Below are 18781 nucleotides of genomic sequence, written 5' to 3'. Positions count from 1 at the left end.
GGGGCTGGGAGGAGCTAAGCTCCGGGTCAGCACGTGTCGGTTCTCCCCTCCCTCCTCCCTTCCTTCCTGGAACCCCTCCGCACAGCCTCCCCCAACTTTAGGGACCTGGAGAGCAGGTGGGGGTGGGGGGGAGCGCAATCAGCCGCCTGTCCCCTGGCTGTTGTCCTTCGTGTCAACAAGGTCAAAGGCGGAAAAGGAAGGTGCTGGAGAGGTCGAGGTGGTGGTGGGGGTAGTGAGCGGCGCAGAGGCTCAGGGCAAAGGAGACCGAGGGCCTCGCAGACCAGGGGGATGCGAATGGGCAGAGCGAGATGGAGACGCCAATGGGAGCGGGGCCAAGAGAGGAGGAGCCCGAGAGGCCCGCCAGGCGGCGCGAGGAGGCCGCGGGGACCGCAGCCCGCAGCCCAGCCCGGCCGCCCGCCCCGCCCCGCCCCGCCCCGCGGGTCCCGAGGCTCCACCCGTGCACCCCACGCCCCGCCCTGCGCGCTCGGGCTGGCTCGGCGGCGGCGGCGGGGGAGAGGGCTCCCCGAGGGCGAGGGCGGGCGCACCGGCAGCAGGTGGGCGGGGTGCGGGCCGGCGGCGGCGGGCGGGGGGCGCCAGGCTGCGCTGGGGCCGGCGCGGCCCTCCGTGTGCGCCATGGACTTCAACATGAAGAAGCTGGCCTCGGACGCGGGCATCTTCTTCACTCGGGCGGTGCAGGTGAGGCCGGAGCCCTGGGCCCGCGCGGCCGATCCCCGGGGCCCGGGTGTGGGGCGCGCCGGGAGCACCCCTGCAGCAGAGCCTGGGGCGCGCAGGAGCAGCCCCCGGAGGCTGCGCCCCTCCCCGCTGCGCAGACACCCTGGCCCCCCGCGTCCCCACCCCTGCGCTGCCCGGGAGAGAGACAGCTCCCGGCGGCCAGTCGCGCTGGCCGCGCCCTCGACGTGGCCCCGGCCGGGACCTGAGCCGGGCCGCGGCCCTGTTGGCTGCGGGGGAGGGATCGGTGTCCGGCCGGGTACCCCGCCGCCCTGGCCCCTGCCCAGGGCCCGGTGGGGGCTCCGCTGACGAGGGGAGAGGGCACCCGGCGGCGCCTGCCTCCTGCCCTGGTCCAGCAGCGGCTCTGGCTCCCGCAGGCCTTTGGAGGCCGGAGTCCCCGGCCCAAGGATTCGTGCCTTCCTTAAGATCCCGTCTCCGAGCCTCAGTCTCCGCCGCTGGGCAATGGGCTCGTGATACGGTGATTCCCACGGGTCCCTTTCGCCTGCTTGGATAGGCAGCCCGGAAGCCGGAGGGCTGGGGTAATTTCCTTTCCGCTCCCGGGAGGCCTGTTTCCTCTTATTTCGCCAGGCCTGGGGGATGGGGAGAGGGTTGGGGGCTGGCTGGGTACCTTGGGAAGCTGTCCAGGCCAGTAGTGCTGGGATTGGAACTAGTCCCATCCACTGGGAGGCAGAGAGAGAAACGGAGGCAGCTAAAGGTAATGGTTTAGACCTGGATCCGCTATGGGAGTGGATGCTGTCTCTTGTGACCCTGGGGAAGGGGCTTCATCACTCTGGGCGTCAGTCTCTCAATCTGAAAAATGGGAATCGCCCTCCCTCCCAGAACGGCTCTCGGGGCTCCTGGCGCTGTGCAGGTGGGTGCTCCCCAAAGGCAAGCTCATGTTATGCTGCTGCTGCACCTGTGCAGCACGTGACCTTGGGCAAGTCACTCTCCCGAGGCCTCCCGTCCCCCTCCGTGGACCTGGACCTGGTGGAACTGGTCTGCGCTGGGGCGCACGGTCCTCCCCGCGCTCTGGGAGCAGGCCTGGCTGTGTCCTTGTCATGTTGTTTGTTCTCTGGAGGAGCCCAGCCCCAGACAGTCTCTGGGAAGCCATGTGGCCATGTTTACTAGAAAGCACAGTAGCCCGTGGACGACTTGCCCATCGAGGCTGGGTGGCCCGAGCGTGCAGGTGGCTGCAGCCGGTGGGGATGCCGGGACCCCGGGGCCCCTGGGACAGCCCAGTCTCTCCGGAAGGTGGGGACCCTCCCCAGCGTTGGTGCAGCAGTCGCGTTATCTCTCACATCTGGGAAGAACCTGATCTGGTTCCCGGCTCCTATGGGGCCCGGGCACCTGACCTGGCCAGGACCCGCGGAGCCTGGGCACGGGGAGGCTCGGGCCTGTGGCCTTCCTCCGCCTGGTGCGAGCAGGCCCACTGGGTGACCCACACCAGAGTGGGAGGCAGCGCCCAGGCCCAGCCTCCTGGGTGGGGGAGGGAGCTGGGAACTTTATAAATAGAGGCTTTCTCTGGCTCTGCACGCCCACCCCCTGCTGCTGCCATCTTGCAGGGAGCAGCCCTGGACCGAGGGCTGCAGCTTCTGTAGCACCGGGGGAGGGTTAGGGTCAGGGCAGGGTGCAGGCCAGAGGAGGGAGGAGGGCCTGAATTGCCAGCTGAGCAGGAGAGGACACTCGGGACCTGGGAGAGGAGTCAGCCAGGAGAGATGGGAGGGGTGTTGGAGTAACAATGTACCAGCAGCTCCTCTGTGTAGGTCCCGGGACCTGCTGGGGTAGCGCTCAGCCCTTGCATGTACCAGGGCCTTTAAGAGCCTCACCCCACTGCATCTGTTAGGCAGCCGGACCTGGGCTGGGGGGAGGGGGAAGAATCTGGAGGGCAGGACCCCTTGGGCATGGGTGATCCTGGGGTGGCTTCCTAGTCCCTGAACTCTGCCTTGACAGTCTGGAGGGGTTTGCGACGTGCGTCCAGGTGGTGGGAACGGCCCAGTAAGGGCACTGAGGCAGGAAAACCTGAGGCACATCTGGGTAGGGTGCCAGTGGGGGTGGGAGTGGGCTGTGGAAGTGATCGTGCTAATACTGTCAGTGGTAATTATAGTAATAGTAATAGCAGCGCTATGAGCAATAACAATAAAAGCCGGGGAGGTGGTGGCGTCGGCATGATCCAAGCAGGCAGCAGTGGACAGGGGATGGATGCCCAGGAAGTTGGGAGCGCCCGGTAGGACTTTGAACCTGGGTGGACATGGGGTGTGAGGGACAGGTGGCCGCGGAGCTGGGCGGGGAGGGCTGCTGTTAACCTTGGTGAGGCAGGTGCATGTCACCTAGACGCGGTGCCTGGTCCCCCTGGGAGGAGGAGGTCCCTCGGTAGCTCCTGAGAGCCGGAGAGAGACCCGAGGGAGGAGGCCTTTTGTTAGTGATGACGACACCAGCTCACATTCCTCAGGCCTGTGCTGTGTGCCGGCCCCAGAGCTACGCACTTTCCAAATATCCTGAGAGAGGTCCTGATGTCCCCATTCTCCAGGCGGGAAACTGAGGCCCGGAAAGGTGACTGCCTCTCTGAGCCTGGGTGTCCTCATCTGGAAAATGGAGCTAAGGCCACAGCCTCAGAGGGCTGGGCGTGGCAGGCTCGGGGCCTGGCTCTGGGAGGCCAGGAGCAGCTGGTCTCAGGTGGGGAGCTGCAGGCTATGCCCTGGCCCGCTGGGCCCCGCAGGGAGTCAGAAACCCAAGCCCTGTTGCATAATTGATGGCTGCCGGGCAGCCTGACTCTCTGGCTGCCTCCTGCTCCCTGCAGCTGGAGCTGGCCTGGTCTCTGGATAATTTATTGCACCAACAGTCTGCAAGGGCCTCCAGACCCCCAGGCCACGATGACCCGGATTCCAGCACCGTCTGCTCCTTGCTCGGCCTCAGTGAAATCATCTGTGAAATGGGAAACTTGACCCGGCCTGCCTTGAAGGGCCATTAGCGTTGTGGACGGGTCATCAGTTTAAAGCCCTTAGCACAGGGCTTGGCCACAGAGACGGCAACAGGAGCTGCTGTTATTACCAATCACATTCCTGCAATGTTCGTTCTTTTGCTGATTAGCTGTGACCTTGAGCAGGCGCTCTCTCCTCTGGCTGGAGAAGGCCTTCGCGTCCCTGTTTGGAAAACGGGGACATAGGTCCAGGGGCCCTTCTGGAGCAGACGGGCCAGGACTTGGGCTGGTTTCTGGTTGTGTCTGGGTGGCCCACATGGCTTCTGACAGCTCTGGCGGGGGAACGGGGTGACATCCTGGCCCCCGCCTGGCCCTGGTGTGTGGCTGCCAAGCTTTCTGGGCCCTGGGTGTGCTCAGAGTTGGCTCTGATGGGCTGGCGGTGTCCCCGTCCACCACACCAGGTGACCAGAGGCCGGCCGTGTGGTCCTCCTCCCACGCAGCCCTTGCATCCCAGCCGTCTCTCCTCCCATCAGCTCTTAGCAGCAGTAGCACCTTGCATTGAACACTGACTCCTGCCAGACTCTGGCTGCGTGTCTTACCCACTTCTCCCTTCTCTTGTGCTCGCAGCCCGTGGGGGTGGGAGTGGGCTGTAGAAGTGATAGTGCTCACAGCCTATGGGGGGGGCTGTAGAAGTGATGGTGCTCACAGCCTATGGGGGTGGGAGTGGGCTGTAGAAGTGATAGTGCTCACAGCCTATGGCGGGGGGGGGACTGTAGAAGTGATGGTGCTCACAGCCTATGGAGGGGGAGGGGGCTGTAGAAGTGATAGTGCTCACAGCCTATGGAGGGGGGGGGGCTGTAGAAGTGATAGTGCTCACAGCCTATGGAGGGGGGGGTGCTGTAGAAGTGATAGTGCTCACAGCCTATGGAGGGGGGGGGCTGTAGAAGTGATAGTGCTCACAGCCTATGGGGGGGCTGTAGAAGTGATGGTGCTCACAGCCTATGGAGGGGGAGGGGGCTGTAGAAGTGATAGTGCTCACAGCCTATGGAGGGGGGGGGGGCTGTAGAAGTGATAGTGCTCACAGCCTATGGGGGCGGGGGGGCTGTAGAAGTGATGGTGGTCACAGCCTATGGGGGGCGCTGTAGAAGTGATGGTGGTCACAGCCTATGGGGGGCGCTGTAGAAGTGATGGTGCTCACAGCCTATGGGGGGGGCTGTAGAAGTGATAGTGCTCACAGCCTATGGGGGGGTCTGTAGAAGTGATGGTGCTCACAGCCTATGGAGGGGGGGGCTGTAGAAGTGATAGTGCTCACAGCCTATGGGGGGGTCTGTAGAAGTGATGGTGCTCACAGCCTATGGAGGGGGGGGCTGTAGAAGTGATAGTGCTCGCAGCCTATGGGGGGGGGCTGTAGAAGTGATAGTGCTCACAGCCTATGGGGGGGTCTGTAGAAGTGATGGTGCTCACAGCCTATGGAGGGGGGGGCTGTAGAAGTGATAGTGCTCACAGCCTATGGGGGGGTCTGTAGAAGTGATGGTGCTCACAGCCTATGGGGGGGGCTGTAGAAGTGATGGTGCTCACAGCCTATGGAGGGGGAGGGGGCTGTAGAAGTGATGGTGCTCACAGCCTATGGGGGGGGCTGTAGAAGTGATGGTGCTCACAGCCTATGGGGGGGGAGGGGGCTGTAGAAGTGATAGTGCTCACAGCCTATGGGGGCGGGGCTGTAGAAGTGATGGTGCTCACAGCCTATGGAGGGGGAGGGGGCTGTAGAAGTGATGGTGCTCACAGCCTATGGGGGGGGCTGTAGAAGTGATGGTGCTCACAGCCTATGGGGGGGGAGGGGGCTGTAGAAGTGATAGTGCTCACAGCCTATGGGGGGGGCTGTAGAAGTGATGGTGCTCACAGCCTATGGAGGGGGAGGGGGCTGTAGAAGTGATGGTGCTCACAGCCTATGGGGGCGGGGCTGTAGAAGTGATGGTGCTCACAGCCTATGGAGGGGGAGGGGGCTGTAGAAGTGATAGTGCTCACAGCCTATGGGGGCGGGGCTGTAGAAGTGATGGTGCTCACAGCCTATGGGGGGGGAGGGGGCTGTAGAAGTGATGGTGCTCACAGCCTATGGGGGGGGAGGGGGCTGTAGAAGTGATGGTGCTCACAGCCTATGGGGGGGGGGAGGGGGCTGTAGAAGTGATAGTGCTCACAGCCTATGGAGGGGGAGGGGGCTGTAGAAGTGATGGTGCTCACAGCCTACGGAGTGGGTGCTGTTATTTACCCTCATTTTTCAGCTCAGGAGACTGGTGTTCAGAGAGGCAAAGCCACTTGCCCAGGGTCACACAGCACATCAGTAGTGGGACTGAGACTGGAGTCAGGTCCCTGTGGTTCTGCAACCACTGGCTCCCCTGACAGACCCTCCCCAGGTGCTCCCAGCCCCCCACTGGGCCCCCTGCGGACCCCAGAACTTGCTTTGAGCGCTTTCTACCACATTCCTTCCCGCAGAGTCGGGCCGGAGGACCCTTTGTGACGGGTTCCCAAGGGTTTCTTACCCCTCTAAGCTGTGACTTTGCACAAATGTGCTTTTGGGGGTGGGGTGCTATAGCGTTCATTGGATTTCCAAAAGAGGCCATGATCCCCAAACTGGTCCGACCGCCTCATTTCACAGAGGGGCAAACCCTCATTTCACCGAGGGGCAAACCCAGGCCCAGGGCAGGGTCCTAACTTGATCAGAGTTGCAGAGCAGGTTGAGGCAGAGCAAGTTTCTTGACCTTGGGGCCTGGGTTCCAATTAGTGGGGAGGGGTAGTGGGGGAGGGGCAGGGGCAGTCCTCCCTCCCTCCCTCCCTCCCTCTGAGCCCCCCCATCCCTGGGCCCTCCTCCGCCCACAGTTCACAGAGGAGAAATTCGGCCAGGCCGAGAAGACCGAGCTCGATGCCAACTTTGAGAACCTCCTGGCCCGGGCGGACAGCACCAAGAACTGGACGGAGAAAATCCTGAGGCAGACGGAGGTGCTCCTGCAGCCCAACCCCAGTGAGTGCAGGGGGGTGGCCCTGGGGCCAGGGCCGGAGGCTGTGGCTGAGCCGGAGGTGGGCCTGGCGGGGAGAGATCTGATTGAGACTTCCAGGCTTAAGGCGGCTGGGGGGAGTCCCGGGAAAGACAACAGCGGAGTGGGTGCTGGGCTCTCAGATGCGCTCCCGGGGGCAGAGGAGATGCTGGGTTGGCACCCAGGACGGGGACGGCCTGGGAACTGGAACGCTGGGGAGAAGAGGCAGGAGAAACAGCAGCAGGGGCGTCTGAGAGCCGGCAGCGGGGCCCATGGAGGCAGAGGGCTTGCCCAGCCAGGCACCCGCAGCACCAGCACCAGCACCAGCACCAGCACGGGCAGCAGGCTCAGGGGAGCCCGGGTGCACGGGGGTGCGGGTGGCATCGCTGGTCTGTCCGCAAGCCCGCTGTGTGCAGGCCCAGGTTGCTCACACGCTTACCACGTCCTGTAAGTGCTATTGTGATGGGGAGCCGTGGCGGCCCTGACCTGGGGACCTGGGGCCGGCATTTCACGTCTGAGCGGTGGCCTCCTCTCCAGCGTGAAGGGTTCCATAGGGTCAAAGGCCAGCCCCACAGGAGTGGGCGTCCGCTGGGGAATATTCTGGAAATCCCAGGGCTGCTGTGGGCAGGCCCTGCTCTGGGCCTGTTTCTGTCCCCACGGCTTTCATCCTCGGGGCGGACCGAGGAGCCCGGTGACCCGGCCTGTGTCCCCCGCAGGCGCCCGAGTGGAGGAGTTCCTGTACGAGAAGCTGGACAGGAAGGTGCCCTCGCGGGTCACCAACGGGGAGCTGCTGGCTCAGTACATGGCAGAGGCGGCCAGCGAGCTGGGGCCCACCACCCCCTACGGTGAGCCGGGCCCCTTGGCGGGTGGGCGCCATGGCCTCTCCCCCTCTAATTCTCCTCCCTCCCGCCCAGCACTCGTGAGGAAAACGGAGTGAAAAATGACGTCTCTCTTACTGTGTGATGGGCTCATACTGCGTGTCCGTTCTTCAACCTGGTTTTTATTTATTTTTTAAAATATATTTTTATTGATTTCAGAGAGGAAGGGAGAGGGGGAGAGAGAGAGAAACATCAGTGATGAGAGAGAATCATTGATCGGCTGCCTCCTGCACGCCCCCACTGGGGACCGAGTCCGCCACCTGGGCATGTGCCCTTGACTGGAATCCAACTGGGACCCTTCTGTCCGCAGGCCGACGCTCTATCCACTGAGCCGAACCAGCTAGGGCTGTTCTTCAACCTGGTTTTCAAACGTGGCGATTCACTCTAGACATCTGTGCACAGTAGCTCCTATAGGGCCACCTCAGTCTTTATTTTTCTAATTTGTGAAAAGTTTTATTGAGGTATAATTTATATATACCATGAAATGCACCTGTTTTGGCCGAACCGGTTTGGCTCAGTGGATAGAGCGTCGGCCTGCGGACTCAAAGGTCCCAGGTTTGATTCCGGTCAAGGGCATGTACCTTGGTTGCGGGCACATCCCCACTGGGGGGCGTGCAGGAGGCAGCTGATCGATCTCTTTTCTCTCATTGATGTTTCTAACTCTCTATCCCTCTCCCTTCTTCTCTGTAAAATATCAATAAAAATATATTTAAAAAATGCACCTGTTTTAAGTATGAAATTTAGTGGTTTTTAGTAAATTTTGAGTTCAAATTAAAGAACATTTCCATCATCTGCAAAAAAAAAATCCCTTATGTCTACGTAGAGTCAGTCTCCACTGTCCACCCCGGCCAACTACTCGCGTGCTTTGTGGCCCTACTAATCTGCGTGGTCTAAACCAGCGGTTCTCAACCTGTGGGTCGCGACCCCTTTGACAGTCAAACGATCCTTTCACAGGGCTCACCTAAGACCATCCTGCATATCAGATATTTACATGACGATTCATAACAGTGGTAACATGACAGTTATGAAGTAGCAACAAAAATAATTTTATGGTTGGGTCACAACATGAGGAACTGTATTTAAAGGGCCAGAAGGTTCAGAACTACTGCTCTAAACATTTCATACAAACGGAACCGTGCAGTATATTGTGTTTTGTATCTGGCTTCACTTAGCATCATGTCTTGGAGGCTCATCCCCGTTAATCGTGTGTTTGGGGAGTTCGTTCCTTTTTGTTGCTGACCAGCGTTTCATTACGTGGATGCGACACCACGTTTTTTGTCCGTTCACCGTTTGATAGCCATTTGGGTTGTTTCCCTATAAACACTTTCATACCAACCTTCGTGCGGACAGATGATTTCCCTTCTGGTGGGCATATACCCAGAAGCGAAACTGCTGGGTCTATGGTACATTTAATGTTTAACTTTTCAACAAATCACCAAGCGCTTTTCCAGCGTGGCTGTGGTCTCACCTTCCCACCGGCAGTGTGGTGTGTGACTTTCAGACATTTGTCGACTTTCGAAGTGTCCTTCTGTTGTCGATTCCTGATTTCACTGCACGTCGGTCAGAGAACACACTTTGTATGATTTTAATGCTTTTACACTTACTAAGACTTGTTTATGGCCTAGAACCATGGTCGGCAAACTGCGGCTCGCGAGCCACATGCGGCTCTTTGGCCCCTTGAGTGTGGCTTTTTCTAAGTCTTAGGAGTACCCTAATTAAGTTAATAACAATATAGTTTAAGTTTAAAAAATTGGGCTCTCAAAAGAAATTTCAATCGTTGTACTGTTGATATTTGGCTCTGTTGACTAATGAGCTTGCCGACCACTGGCCTAGAACAGTGGTTCTCAACCTTCCTAATGCCGCGACCCTTTAATACAGTTCCTCATGCTGTGGTGACCCCCCAACCATAAAATTATTTTCGTTGCTACTTCATAACTGTAATTTTGCTACTGTTATGAATCGTCATGTAACTATCTGATATGCAGGATGTATTTTCATTGTTACAAATTGAACATAATGAAAGCATAGTGATTAATCACAAAAACAATATGTAATTATATATGTGTTTTCCGATGGTCTTAGGCGACCGCTGTGAAAGGGTCGTTCGACCCCAAAGGGGTCGCGACCCACAGGTTGAGAACCGCTGGCCTAGAATATGGTCTCTCCTGGAGACCATTCCCGTTCCCTTGAGAAGATCGTATACTGTGTTGTTGTTGGGAAGATGTCAGCGAGGACAGATTGGTTGGTAGTGTTCACGTCTCCTGGATCCTTGCCGATTTTGTCTTGTCTGCTTCTGTCTTAACTGTCAGTGTTTGGAACTCTATTGTTGGGTCTGTATGTTTATGTTGCATATTTTCCTGAGGAATTGACTCAGTTTTGTAACACTGTTCTTTGTGTCTAGTAACGTTTTTTTAATAATTTTTTCTCTTTATTTGATGAGTCATTTGTCGTATTTGCTTTTAATTCTTTAAACAGATTTGTAATAGCTGCTTAGAAGTCTCTGCTAAGTCTACCATCTGGGCCTCCTTGGCGACAGTGACTATTGATTACTTATTTTCCTACTTCCTGTTACTCACCTGTTTCCTTGCATGTTTCATAATATTTCGTTGAGTCTGGACATTTTACATAACACGTAGCAGCTCTGGGTTCTGCTCCCCGGGGCTGTGATTGCTGATTGTTTGTTGAGGGACTTGCCTGAGTTCATTGTTAGAGTCTGTGTCCCCTGCACTGTGCAGCTCCTGCTGTCTCCGCCTGTTTGAAAGAAACTCTTCTTTTGTTTGTGAGCCTCGCTTCCCGGGGGCTGCTCCCAGGGCCGCAGGTGTGCGTGGGCAGCCGGGGACTGGTCAGAGCGTGTGCTTAGCAGCGCGCCATTAAGGCTTTGCTGACGCATTTGCGAGCGGCGGGGGAACACATTCAAAGCAGTTTACACGTCTGCCCAGCGTCCCCTTTGTGGGTGCTCAGCCCAGGATGGCTAGACAGGGGTTCTCTCCAGCCCCCCGCCAAGTGTGCTACGCAGGCATCGCTTCCAGACCAACGGAGGTGGCTGGCAGTGTACCAGCGCCCACCGTGGCGATCTTGTTTCTCGCATCTCCTGGTTTTGCTCCTCGGGATGGATTCAGGCACGCACTGGGGCCACGGTTAGACGGGCCTGAGCAAAACCTCCACTCTTCACCTTCAGCTCCTGTTTTAATGACAGACAGACAGACATTTGGGGTCTCTAGGAGTCAGCATCAATTTAGAAACGGCGTCCAGTATTCCCTGAAAACCTGATTATCTTCTTTTATCCCAGCACAGTCATCCCGGGAAACGGTCTCCTGTTCGGTTTCTGACAGGTCTGCTGCTTGTTTGAAACACGATTCCAGCTTCAGGTTGGCCATGATGTTGGCCTTTCCTGACTATTTGCCACTGAGATCACTGTGGTTTTTTGTTTGGTGGTTCTCCCTTCTTTAATCCTTTGATTGTAGAGAGGGGTCCATTGGTGGCCTCCCCTACCTGCCCCGTCCCGATCGGGGATGAACCCACAGCCTTTCGGTGTACAGGACGACACTCCGACCTACTGAGCCACCTGGCCAGGGCAGCCTCACTGTTTTGCCAGCCTCCGGGGTTTCTCTGGCTCCGTCAGCACAGTCACTGGCCTCAGGGCTTGTCCCTCGTGATAGAGCTGCAGCAACACAGAGCTGGAGGGGGGGGGCGCACCCCAGGACACAAAGCACAGGCTCCCATTGTCCTTACGAAGGCGAAGGCGTAGTAGTTCTAGAATAAATGCTTCTCAATTTGTCTTTTGCCTTTTGTCAATTCCTGGAGTCCAGAAATGGTTGTTTTTGACAACTCTGTCCAGTGTTATTACTGCTCTTTGGGGAGAGGATTTGTTGGGCTCCTTTCTCTGTCATTTCAGAAGTGCCCCCCATCTCTCTAATGGCCGTGTAATGTCCCATTTCTTTATGATCCCACTATTCATTTGTCAGTCCCCGATGGAGGGAGGGATGGATGTGTAGATCGCGCCCACGTTTTTCCAGGCCAGGCGTTCTGAACTTAGCATCCTTGTGGTTGCCTCTTTGATGAGTCTCTTTCCGAGCCTCCTGCTACTTCCTGGGTCAGAAGAGCCTCAGCCTGACCCTCCTTCTCACCTTCGAGTCTGTTCTCAGGGAAGACCCTGATCAAGGTGTCAGAAGCTGAAAAGCGCCTGGGAGCCGCCGAGCGAGATTTTATCCACGCAGCCTCCATCAACTTCCTCACGCCCCTGCGCAACTTCCTGGAAGGGGACTGGAAGACGATCACGGTGAGGGGCCTGCGACCACTCCCTGCTCGTCACCATGGCAGCCCTTTCCCCAGAGCCGCCGAGCAAGGCTCTCCTCCCGTGCTGGGAGCCCAGACCCCCGGGGGCCTCCCCAGACGAGGCTCCTGTGGACTGTTGCTCAGAGTGGATGACCTTCCTTCTTTGGGCCTCACTTTCCTTGTCTTGACCAGATGGCCCCCTAGGCCCGTCCTGCCATGGCCCAGGGTCTCGCAGGGCGGCCCCGCGCTCACTGTTCCTGTTCCCACCGCAGAAGGAGAGGCGGCTCCTGCAGAACCGGCGTCTGGACTTGGATGTCTGCAAAGCACGACTGAAGAAGGCCAAGGCCGCGGAAGCCAAAGCCGCGGTAGGTGCCCCGCTGGCCTCCCGCGCCCGGCTCTGGGGGGAGCCGAGGAGGGGTGCTGAAGGGACCTGGTTTGGCATGACCTCTCTCCCCTGTCCTTGCCTGGAGAGGCCTGGCTGGGGGTGCTGGTCTGGACTGGTCACTTCACGTCACACCTCTATGCCCCTGCCCCCACGGGAAAACTGACAGCCCAGCGCTCGGGGTCCCAGGGCCGACGTTTACGGGGTGGGCTGGCCAGCAATGCCCCAACCTGGGCTCCGGGCACCCTGCAGCCTCCCCAGACAGACACAGTTGGAGTTTCCCGCATGCCCTTGCCCGCCCTTCCCAGATGCTCAGCTCTGTTCCCAGCTCTGCCAGGGCATGGCTCCCCCTCACTAACCTCACACCCACTGCTCCGGCGCTGGTCCCAGGCGCCCCTGCTCAGGCCCCTGCGACGGTGTGGAGAGCCCTGAGCTAGACTGCCCGCTTGCGCAGGAGCATGCCGGAGGGGCCCTTTCAGGCAGCCCCAAGCGACTGGCTAGGGGCTCCCCTTCTCTCTGTCTCCGAGGCCTGCTCAGCCTGGGTGGGCCAGTGGCGTGCAGCAGGGACAGCTGGATCAGGGCTAGGCCAGGCTGGGGAGAACGGGGCCCGAGGGTGAGCACACTCTTGGGATGCCAGGCTGCTGAGGGGGTGGGGGGGGGGTAGGGGCCTAAAGGCCACCTCACCCTGCGGGGGGGATCCCCAGGTCCAGGCCATGCCAGGGAAACCCGTGCTCTCAGCCGTGAAGGCCGGACCCAGCCCAGGCTCCCCACAGCTGCTCCTGAGAGTTCTGGCCCTGAACCCTCCTGCGTTCCCCTCAGTGTGGCCACCGGGGGCCGTGGAGCTGGGCCTGCACTGCCTCTGGCAAGAGCCATGGACAGGGTCCTAGCTCATGTGGGTGTGTGGGGTCCAGATGGGAGGCAGGGGCTCAGCCACTGGAGTCTTGTTCAGGGTGGGTAGGACGACTAGGGCTAATGGGATGACCTTACTGAGTCACCTGCACAGGACAGTCTCCCTGTCACTCAGGGATGGACAACCTCTCAAGAATAACTTGGCCAGGACAAGCTTTTCCTCCATCAGCCAGGCCTCTTCTCCAGTTGGTTGGACAACCTCAAGCCTCTGGGTTAGTCCCGGCTACCCTCTCCAGAGCTAGGACCTGGGCAGCCCAGGTTCAGATTCCCAGAGGACTCCCGCCCAGCAGCTCCCTCCTCCCCACCCTTCTAAACGCTCACACACACAAACCAAGTCGCTTCCAGAGGGCAGGTTGCGTGTGTCCATCTGCCCGTCCGCCTCGCGTCCCTCCCGCTGGGGCCGGGGGGCTGCTCCCGCCTGTGCTGTGGACTCACTAACTCTTTTGTTTTTGTTCCTTTCCGTTCTGCTTTGGGTAACTTGGCTCAGTGTGAGGGAGATGTGAGTATACCTGTCCCACGTGCTGTGCTGCTTCTGGTTTGTCCATCTGGCCTGGCGCCCACGGTGCCACGGCCGGCCCAGGGCACATCCTCTGGGCCTTTTGCAAGCAGCTGGTCTCCCCATCAGAGCCTCTACCATGAGGAGCCTCTGTTTTGGGGGGAACGCCAGGCATTGGCGCCTGGGAGTCAGCTTTTTGCAAATGTGGAAAGCCCGTCACTCTGTCCATCCGTGCATCCATCTGTCCACCTTGGTTGTGGGGGAGGGGCCTGGCCCTTGCTGCAGGAGCGAGAGATGTGTGCAGAGATTCTGGGATGGAGAAAGCGCTGGGGCGGCGTTTGTTTGGGAGACTGGCGGTCCAGGGAGCAGAGGGCCTTGACCCCTGGGCCAGGGGCTGAAAAGTCTGGCTTGCCCAGAGGCAAAGGCTGTGACAACAGCCACAGGCTGTCTCCTTGTCACATCTGCTTTCCTGGCCTCCCCAGCGTGTCCACCCCCTTGGTCTTGTCTTTGTCTTCACTCTCTGGGTCTCCACGCCTGCCTCCTCTCCGGGGGTGGGTGTGGGAAGAGGTCAGTGTTGTATTCGTCTGTAGCCTCCCGTCCCTGGGGCCAGGGGCTCCTGGTGCTGCTCTGTGGGACACTCCGGGGTGGCCTCCTGGCCCCAGCCCCGCCCCGGCCCACTGTGACCCCCTCCCCCATGAACTCTGTTCCCACTAGACGGTGCCTGACTTTCAGGAGACTAGACCTCGTAATTACATTCTCTCCGCCAGCGCCTCCGCGGTAAGCGCTCCCACCCCACCCCACCCCTGTCCTCCCCGGTCCCTCCCACACCTCGGGGGTCTCTGCACAGTAGACAGGAGACAGAGGGTAAGGCAGGGGCACCGGTTGGACCAATCCCTGAAGCTCTGTCCACCTGGCTGTCCCTGTGCCCCGTGACCATGTGGCTGGCCTCACTTCTACCTGGGAAATGCTGAAGGTGGAGACCGGACCAGCTGCACTGAACAGGGTGGTGAACTTAGGACGCCAGCTGTCCCATCCCCAGTGGATCTGAAAGTCTGCCTCTCCCAAACACAACCCTGACCCTCCCAGAGCAGGCACTGCCCCCACCCCACTCACCATCCCTGGCCCTACTCGGTCCCGAGGCCGAGGAGAGACGAGGCCTGGATCTGGCCTGCCATGAATTCCCAGACCCCTAAAGACAGGTGACAAGGATGGCGCTGGCCATCCAGCTGCCTTGACAGCACAGCTGCTAGGTGTCCTGGGGTGAGGCCTTGAGAACCAGCAGGGCGAGTGGAAGGAGCAGCCCAGAGGTTTGGGAACAGGGTGTGTCCTGAGGACTGAAGCTGGGCGTGGGGGGAGGGGGGGGATGGGCGGGGCGCGGTCAGAAGACTTTGACTGTCTCCGTGTTTTTTCTCTCCAGCGTTATTGGGATATTTGGCATTTACTGTTTAGTCTGGGAAATAGGCCAGTCACACGTATCCCATCCTGCCTGTCACAACCATGCTGTGCCTTCTGCCTCTTCTCTGTCCTTCCATCTCCCCCACGGGTGACGTCCTCCCGCGCAGCCCTCTGCTCTTCCTCCCCCGTCACAGCACACAGCATGTTTCCGTGTGTCCTCGTGCAGTCCTTCAGTGGCTGGGCCATCGTCCCTCGGGGGCGTCAGCCGCAGTTTAGTCCGCAGGGCCCTGCTGGTGGGCGCCCACGTCTGCACACGTGGAGGTGGCTCCCGGGAGGCGGCTCCCTCACGAGCACTGGGGGGGCATCTCTGCCCCCGGCCGGCCCTGTTGTACTTTCCGTGTCTCAGGTCCTGGTCTCAGGGTAGCCTTCCTGCAGTGGGGCCGGGGGAGAGAAGTGGGGCTCCCCAGTCGTGGTGGGAGGAGGGGCCTTCTCTAGGCTCTGGACCGCACTCCCTGCCCCTTCCTGGGCCCAGAGGAAGGAGAACTGTCCTGGAGGGCGGGGGCTGCCGTTTTTCCTTCCCTGCTGAACCCGTGTGGCTCGGGCCGAGGCTGCCTTCCTCTGCGGAAGGACAGAAAGGTTCCGTGACTGACCCAGGGCCCCAGCAGCCTTAGCCCAGAGTCAGGGTGGGGTGGGGACCCTGGGTCTTCCTTGAGACCCCAGTCAGTGCCTGGGGGCTCACACGTAGGAGAAACCCGAGCAGGACTTTCCAGCTGGCTGTCCCCTCCCTGCATGTGGCATGTTGGACTGGACTGTGAGTGACACGCTCCCCTCACCAGGCCTCAGCCCAGCCTCAGCTCCGGGTTGGGTTGGGGGAGGGAGTTGGGGAGTGAATGGGTGGGGCGATGTTGGGGTCTCAAGGAGCTGGGGCAGGGCACTGGCTCTGGGGTTCAGCTGTCCTCCCCTGCCTGCTGTCCCCTGCTGACCGGTGCTCCTCCCTCCCCTGCTGGCCGGCCCTGTTGTGGTCTCCGCAGCTCTGGAATGATGAGGTGGACAAGGTGAGTGGGGCTGCAGGGGCTGGGGGAGGAGGCTTAAGGGGGTAGAGGGCGGGAGTCCAGGCACAGCTGCTGCTGCAGGGCTCAGGTCTGTTCTAGTTCTGGGTCAGCCCCACGTGCCCACTGGGGCTGCTGTGGGGGTTGTCACCTCCCCTTGTGGGGAGACCGCCTCCTCTGTGGGCCCCCTGGTGACTGTTGAGTGGGGTTTTCCCCTGGTGGGTGGCGATGTCTGTGACTGCTCTCAGGGAACTGGACCCCGGGGTCTAGACAGGGCTAAAGCTCCTCCCGGGGCAGGGCTCCAGGCCTGAAATTGGGAGGAAAGTGCACCCCTCCACTCGGATGTGTGTCTGCATTGCCAGGGGGAAGTGACGTCTGCGGGGGAGGGGAGGAGAGGCCACTCCTGGGTGGACACTGGCGCGGGAGAAGGTGATGGGAGGGGAGCTGGGGACGACTGTTCCTCTCACATTCTCATCCCACTCTTCCCAGTCTGAGCAGGAGCTCCGAGTGGCCCAGACAGAGTTTGACCGGCAGGCAGAGGTAACGCGCCTCCTGCTGGAGGGAATCAGTAGCACCCACGTGAGTGTTCCCACTTCCTCCATCATCCACTGTCTTGTCACCCGCATGTCCCCACTAAACGTCTCGGAAGCAGGTGGGGAGGGTAGTGCTTGGGTGTGTGGTCCTTAAGGGGGCAGTTTGGTCTTCAGAGAGCTAGTCCCAAAGGGTGGGAAGTCTCCGCCCGCAGGAGAGGTTGGGGCGGAAGCCACTGGGATGCTGGGCGGGGTCCGTGGGTGGGAGTGGAATGCTTCATCCCGAGACACCTCCCGTCCGTCACCACTGGCCTCTCCCCGACAGGTGAACCACCTTCGCTGCCTCCAGGAGTTCGTCGAGTCTCAGACAACTTACTATGCGCAGTGCTACCGCCACATGCTGGACTTACAGAAACAGCTGGGCAGGTGCCCGCCGGTCCCCTGGCTCCCAGGCCCAATGAGCAGCCCGACCTTCTCAGCTCAGGGAACCCCACGGGACACAGGGCGGGTGGAGGGCTGCTGCCCGAGCCCTCTGGGGGGCCATCATGCTCCCTCTCCCATGACGTGAGGGCGCTGGTCTTGGGACTCAGAGTGGGTTCCTGAGGGTGGGTGGCAGGTGGCAGGTGGGAGGTGGCAGGGACGGCCCGGAGCGTCTCACTTTTCCCTTCCTTCACTTTTCCCCGCATGCTGCCAGCTCCCAGGGAGCCATGTAAGTAGCCAGGGCCTCCTCACCTCTGCAGAGGGCCCAGCTGGTGTACTGGGGGCACGCGGGACTGTACATGGCTCTTGCCCGCTGAGATGTGCCCCTCCCCCCCCAGATTTCCAGGCACCTTTGTGGGCACCACAGAGCCCGCCTCCCCGCCCCTCAGCAGCACGTCGCCCACCACCGCTGCGGCCACCATGCCCATGGAGCCCTCCGTGGCCGGCCCGGCCCCTCCAGGGGAGGCCGCGCTCTGCCTGGAGGAGGTGGCTCCACCCGCCAGCGGAACCCGCAAGGCCCGTGTTCTCTACGACTACGAGGCAGCTGACAGCAGCGAGCTGGCCTTGCTGGCTGATGAGGTGGGTCTGGGTGCCACAAAGATGGTGAGGAAGGGCTGGCGCAGGCGCACCTGGGAACTGCAACTGGGAGCACTGGGCCTGCAGACCCTCCGCCACTGTCTTCCTCTCTGAGGGGCTCTGGGGCAGAGCTAAGACCCGGGGTTCCTCTGGGCAACTCCAGCTCTGAGGAAGCAGCGGCTGCTCTGCCAGCCTGTGGAGCAGGTGAGGTGAACACCTCCGGAGGTGCAGGTGCCATGAATGCGGAGAGCGGGTATCACAGCGCTGTCCTCATTTAGTCCTGGGCCAGTTTGGTCCTAGCCACCCAGGCTGTGACCTTCCCTCTCTGCCGCCCTCTTCAGCTCATCACTGTCTACAGCCTGCCTGGCATGGACCCTGACTGGCTCATTGGCGAGAGAGGCAACAAGAAGGGCAAGGTCCCTGTCACCTACCTGGAACTGCTCAGCTAAGCGGGACCCTCCCAGGCCCCTGCTTGTCTGGCCTGGGCAGGAGGATGGTGCAGCCCTGCCATTTGTCTTGTCTGTTGGTGACCTGGCTGCTCAGGGTGGGGATTAGACTAACCCCTTCCTGTCGCTACTCCTGGTCATCAGCTGTGAGGGGCCCCAGAGGCTGAATGTTCCCGGCCCCTCCCCCAGCCCTGCTTCTGACCTGGTTCTGGAGCCCCCACCTGCCTGTGTCCCCTGAGCACCCCAGCCTCCTGGCTCCTCTAAGGAGGGAGGGGCTGGCTGCAGCCTCCTCACTCAGCTCCTCAGCCTGTGGGGGGTCAGTGCAGGGGACTTGAAGAAGCCCTGGGGTTCACCTTTGGCAAGAGAGCACCTTTTAGTTGCCAAAAGCAGCGGGAGGAAGGGCAGGCGGGTCTGTGGCAGGCCCCAGGACTGGGCGTGGTCCCCTCTGGATGACTGGAGCAGAGGGGAGCCTGGCGGAGAGGCAGGGCTGGGCCATGGAGCAGCACTCCCCCACTCCCCGGTGCTACCCTCCCCTTCGTACCCTAGAGCTCAAGCCAAGTATGGTGGCTGCAGCCTGCACTCCCCACACTTTTTAACTGATCTTTTTACTCTGCCTGTCTGCTTTGCTCTCTAGCCAGCGGCGAATAATAAACCGTTCTTTGTGTGCATGTTGACTGGGCTCCTGTCTGG

At 60.3% G+C, this 18781-nt stretch overlaps 1 protein-coding gene across 6 annotated transcripts; it reads left to right on the top strand.

Annotated features, from left to right (window-relative positions):
- The first annotated feature begins 556 nt into the window (after positions 1–556).
- On the top strand, positions 557–18765 carry SH3GLB2 (SH3 domain containing GRB2 like, endophilin B2). Of its 6 annotated transcripts, XM_081103942.1 has the most exons (12): positions 557–696; positions 6521–6662; positions 7392–7520; positions 11699–11832; positions 12101–12193; positions 14330–14392; positions 16042–16065; positions 16549–16638; positions 16915–17015; positions 17284–17298; positions 17408–17648; positions 17987–18765. In XM_081103942.1, exons 1-12 carry the CDS (start codon positions 634–636, stop codon positions 18092–18094), a joined length of 1203 nt encoding a protein of 400 aa, XP_080960068.1. In that variant the 5' UTR covers positions 557–633; the 3' UTR covers positions 18095–18765. The 6 variants fall into 6 exon arrangements, with proteins under 6 accessions (XP_080960068.1, XP_080960070.1, XP_080960069.1 ...); XM_081103944.1 differs by lacking the exon at positions 14330–14392; XM_081103943.1 differs by lacking the exon at positions 17284–17298.
- Positions 18766–18781: the final 16 nt, after the last annotated feature.

The sequence above is a fragment of the Myotis nattereri genome (assembly GCF_964212035.1).
Source record: "Myotis nattereri genome assembly, chromosome: 12".
In the NCBI taxonomy this organism is placed as follows: Eukaryota; Metazoa; Chordata; class Mammalia; order Chiroptera; family Vespertilionidae; genus Myotis; species Myotis nattereri.
Note: the sequence above shows the minus strand (reverse complement) of the source record. Positions and strands in the feature narration are given on the sequence as shown.

Bases quoted from the DNA above. Each gene is read 5' to 3' on its own strand.
- SH3GLB2 (XM_081103942.1), top strand. From the start codon at position 634: ATGGACTTCAACATGAAGAAGCTGGCCTCGGACGCGGGCATCTTCTTC. The intron at 16,066-16,548 runs GTGAGTGGGGCT...CACTCTTCCCAG, and splicing joins GGAATGATGAGGTGGACAAG to TCTGAGCAGGAGCTCCGAGT. The intron at 17,649-17,986 runs GTGGGTCTGGGT...CGCCCTCTTCAG, and splicing joins TGGCCTTGCTGGCTGATGAG to CTCATCACTGTCTACAGCCT.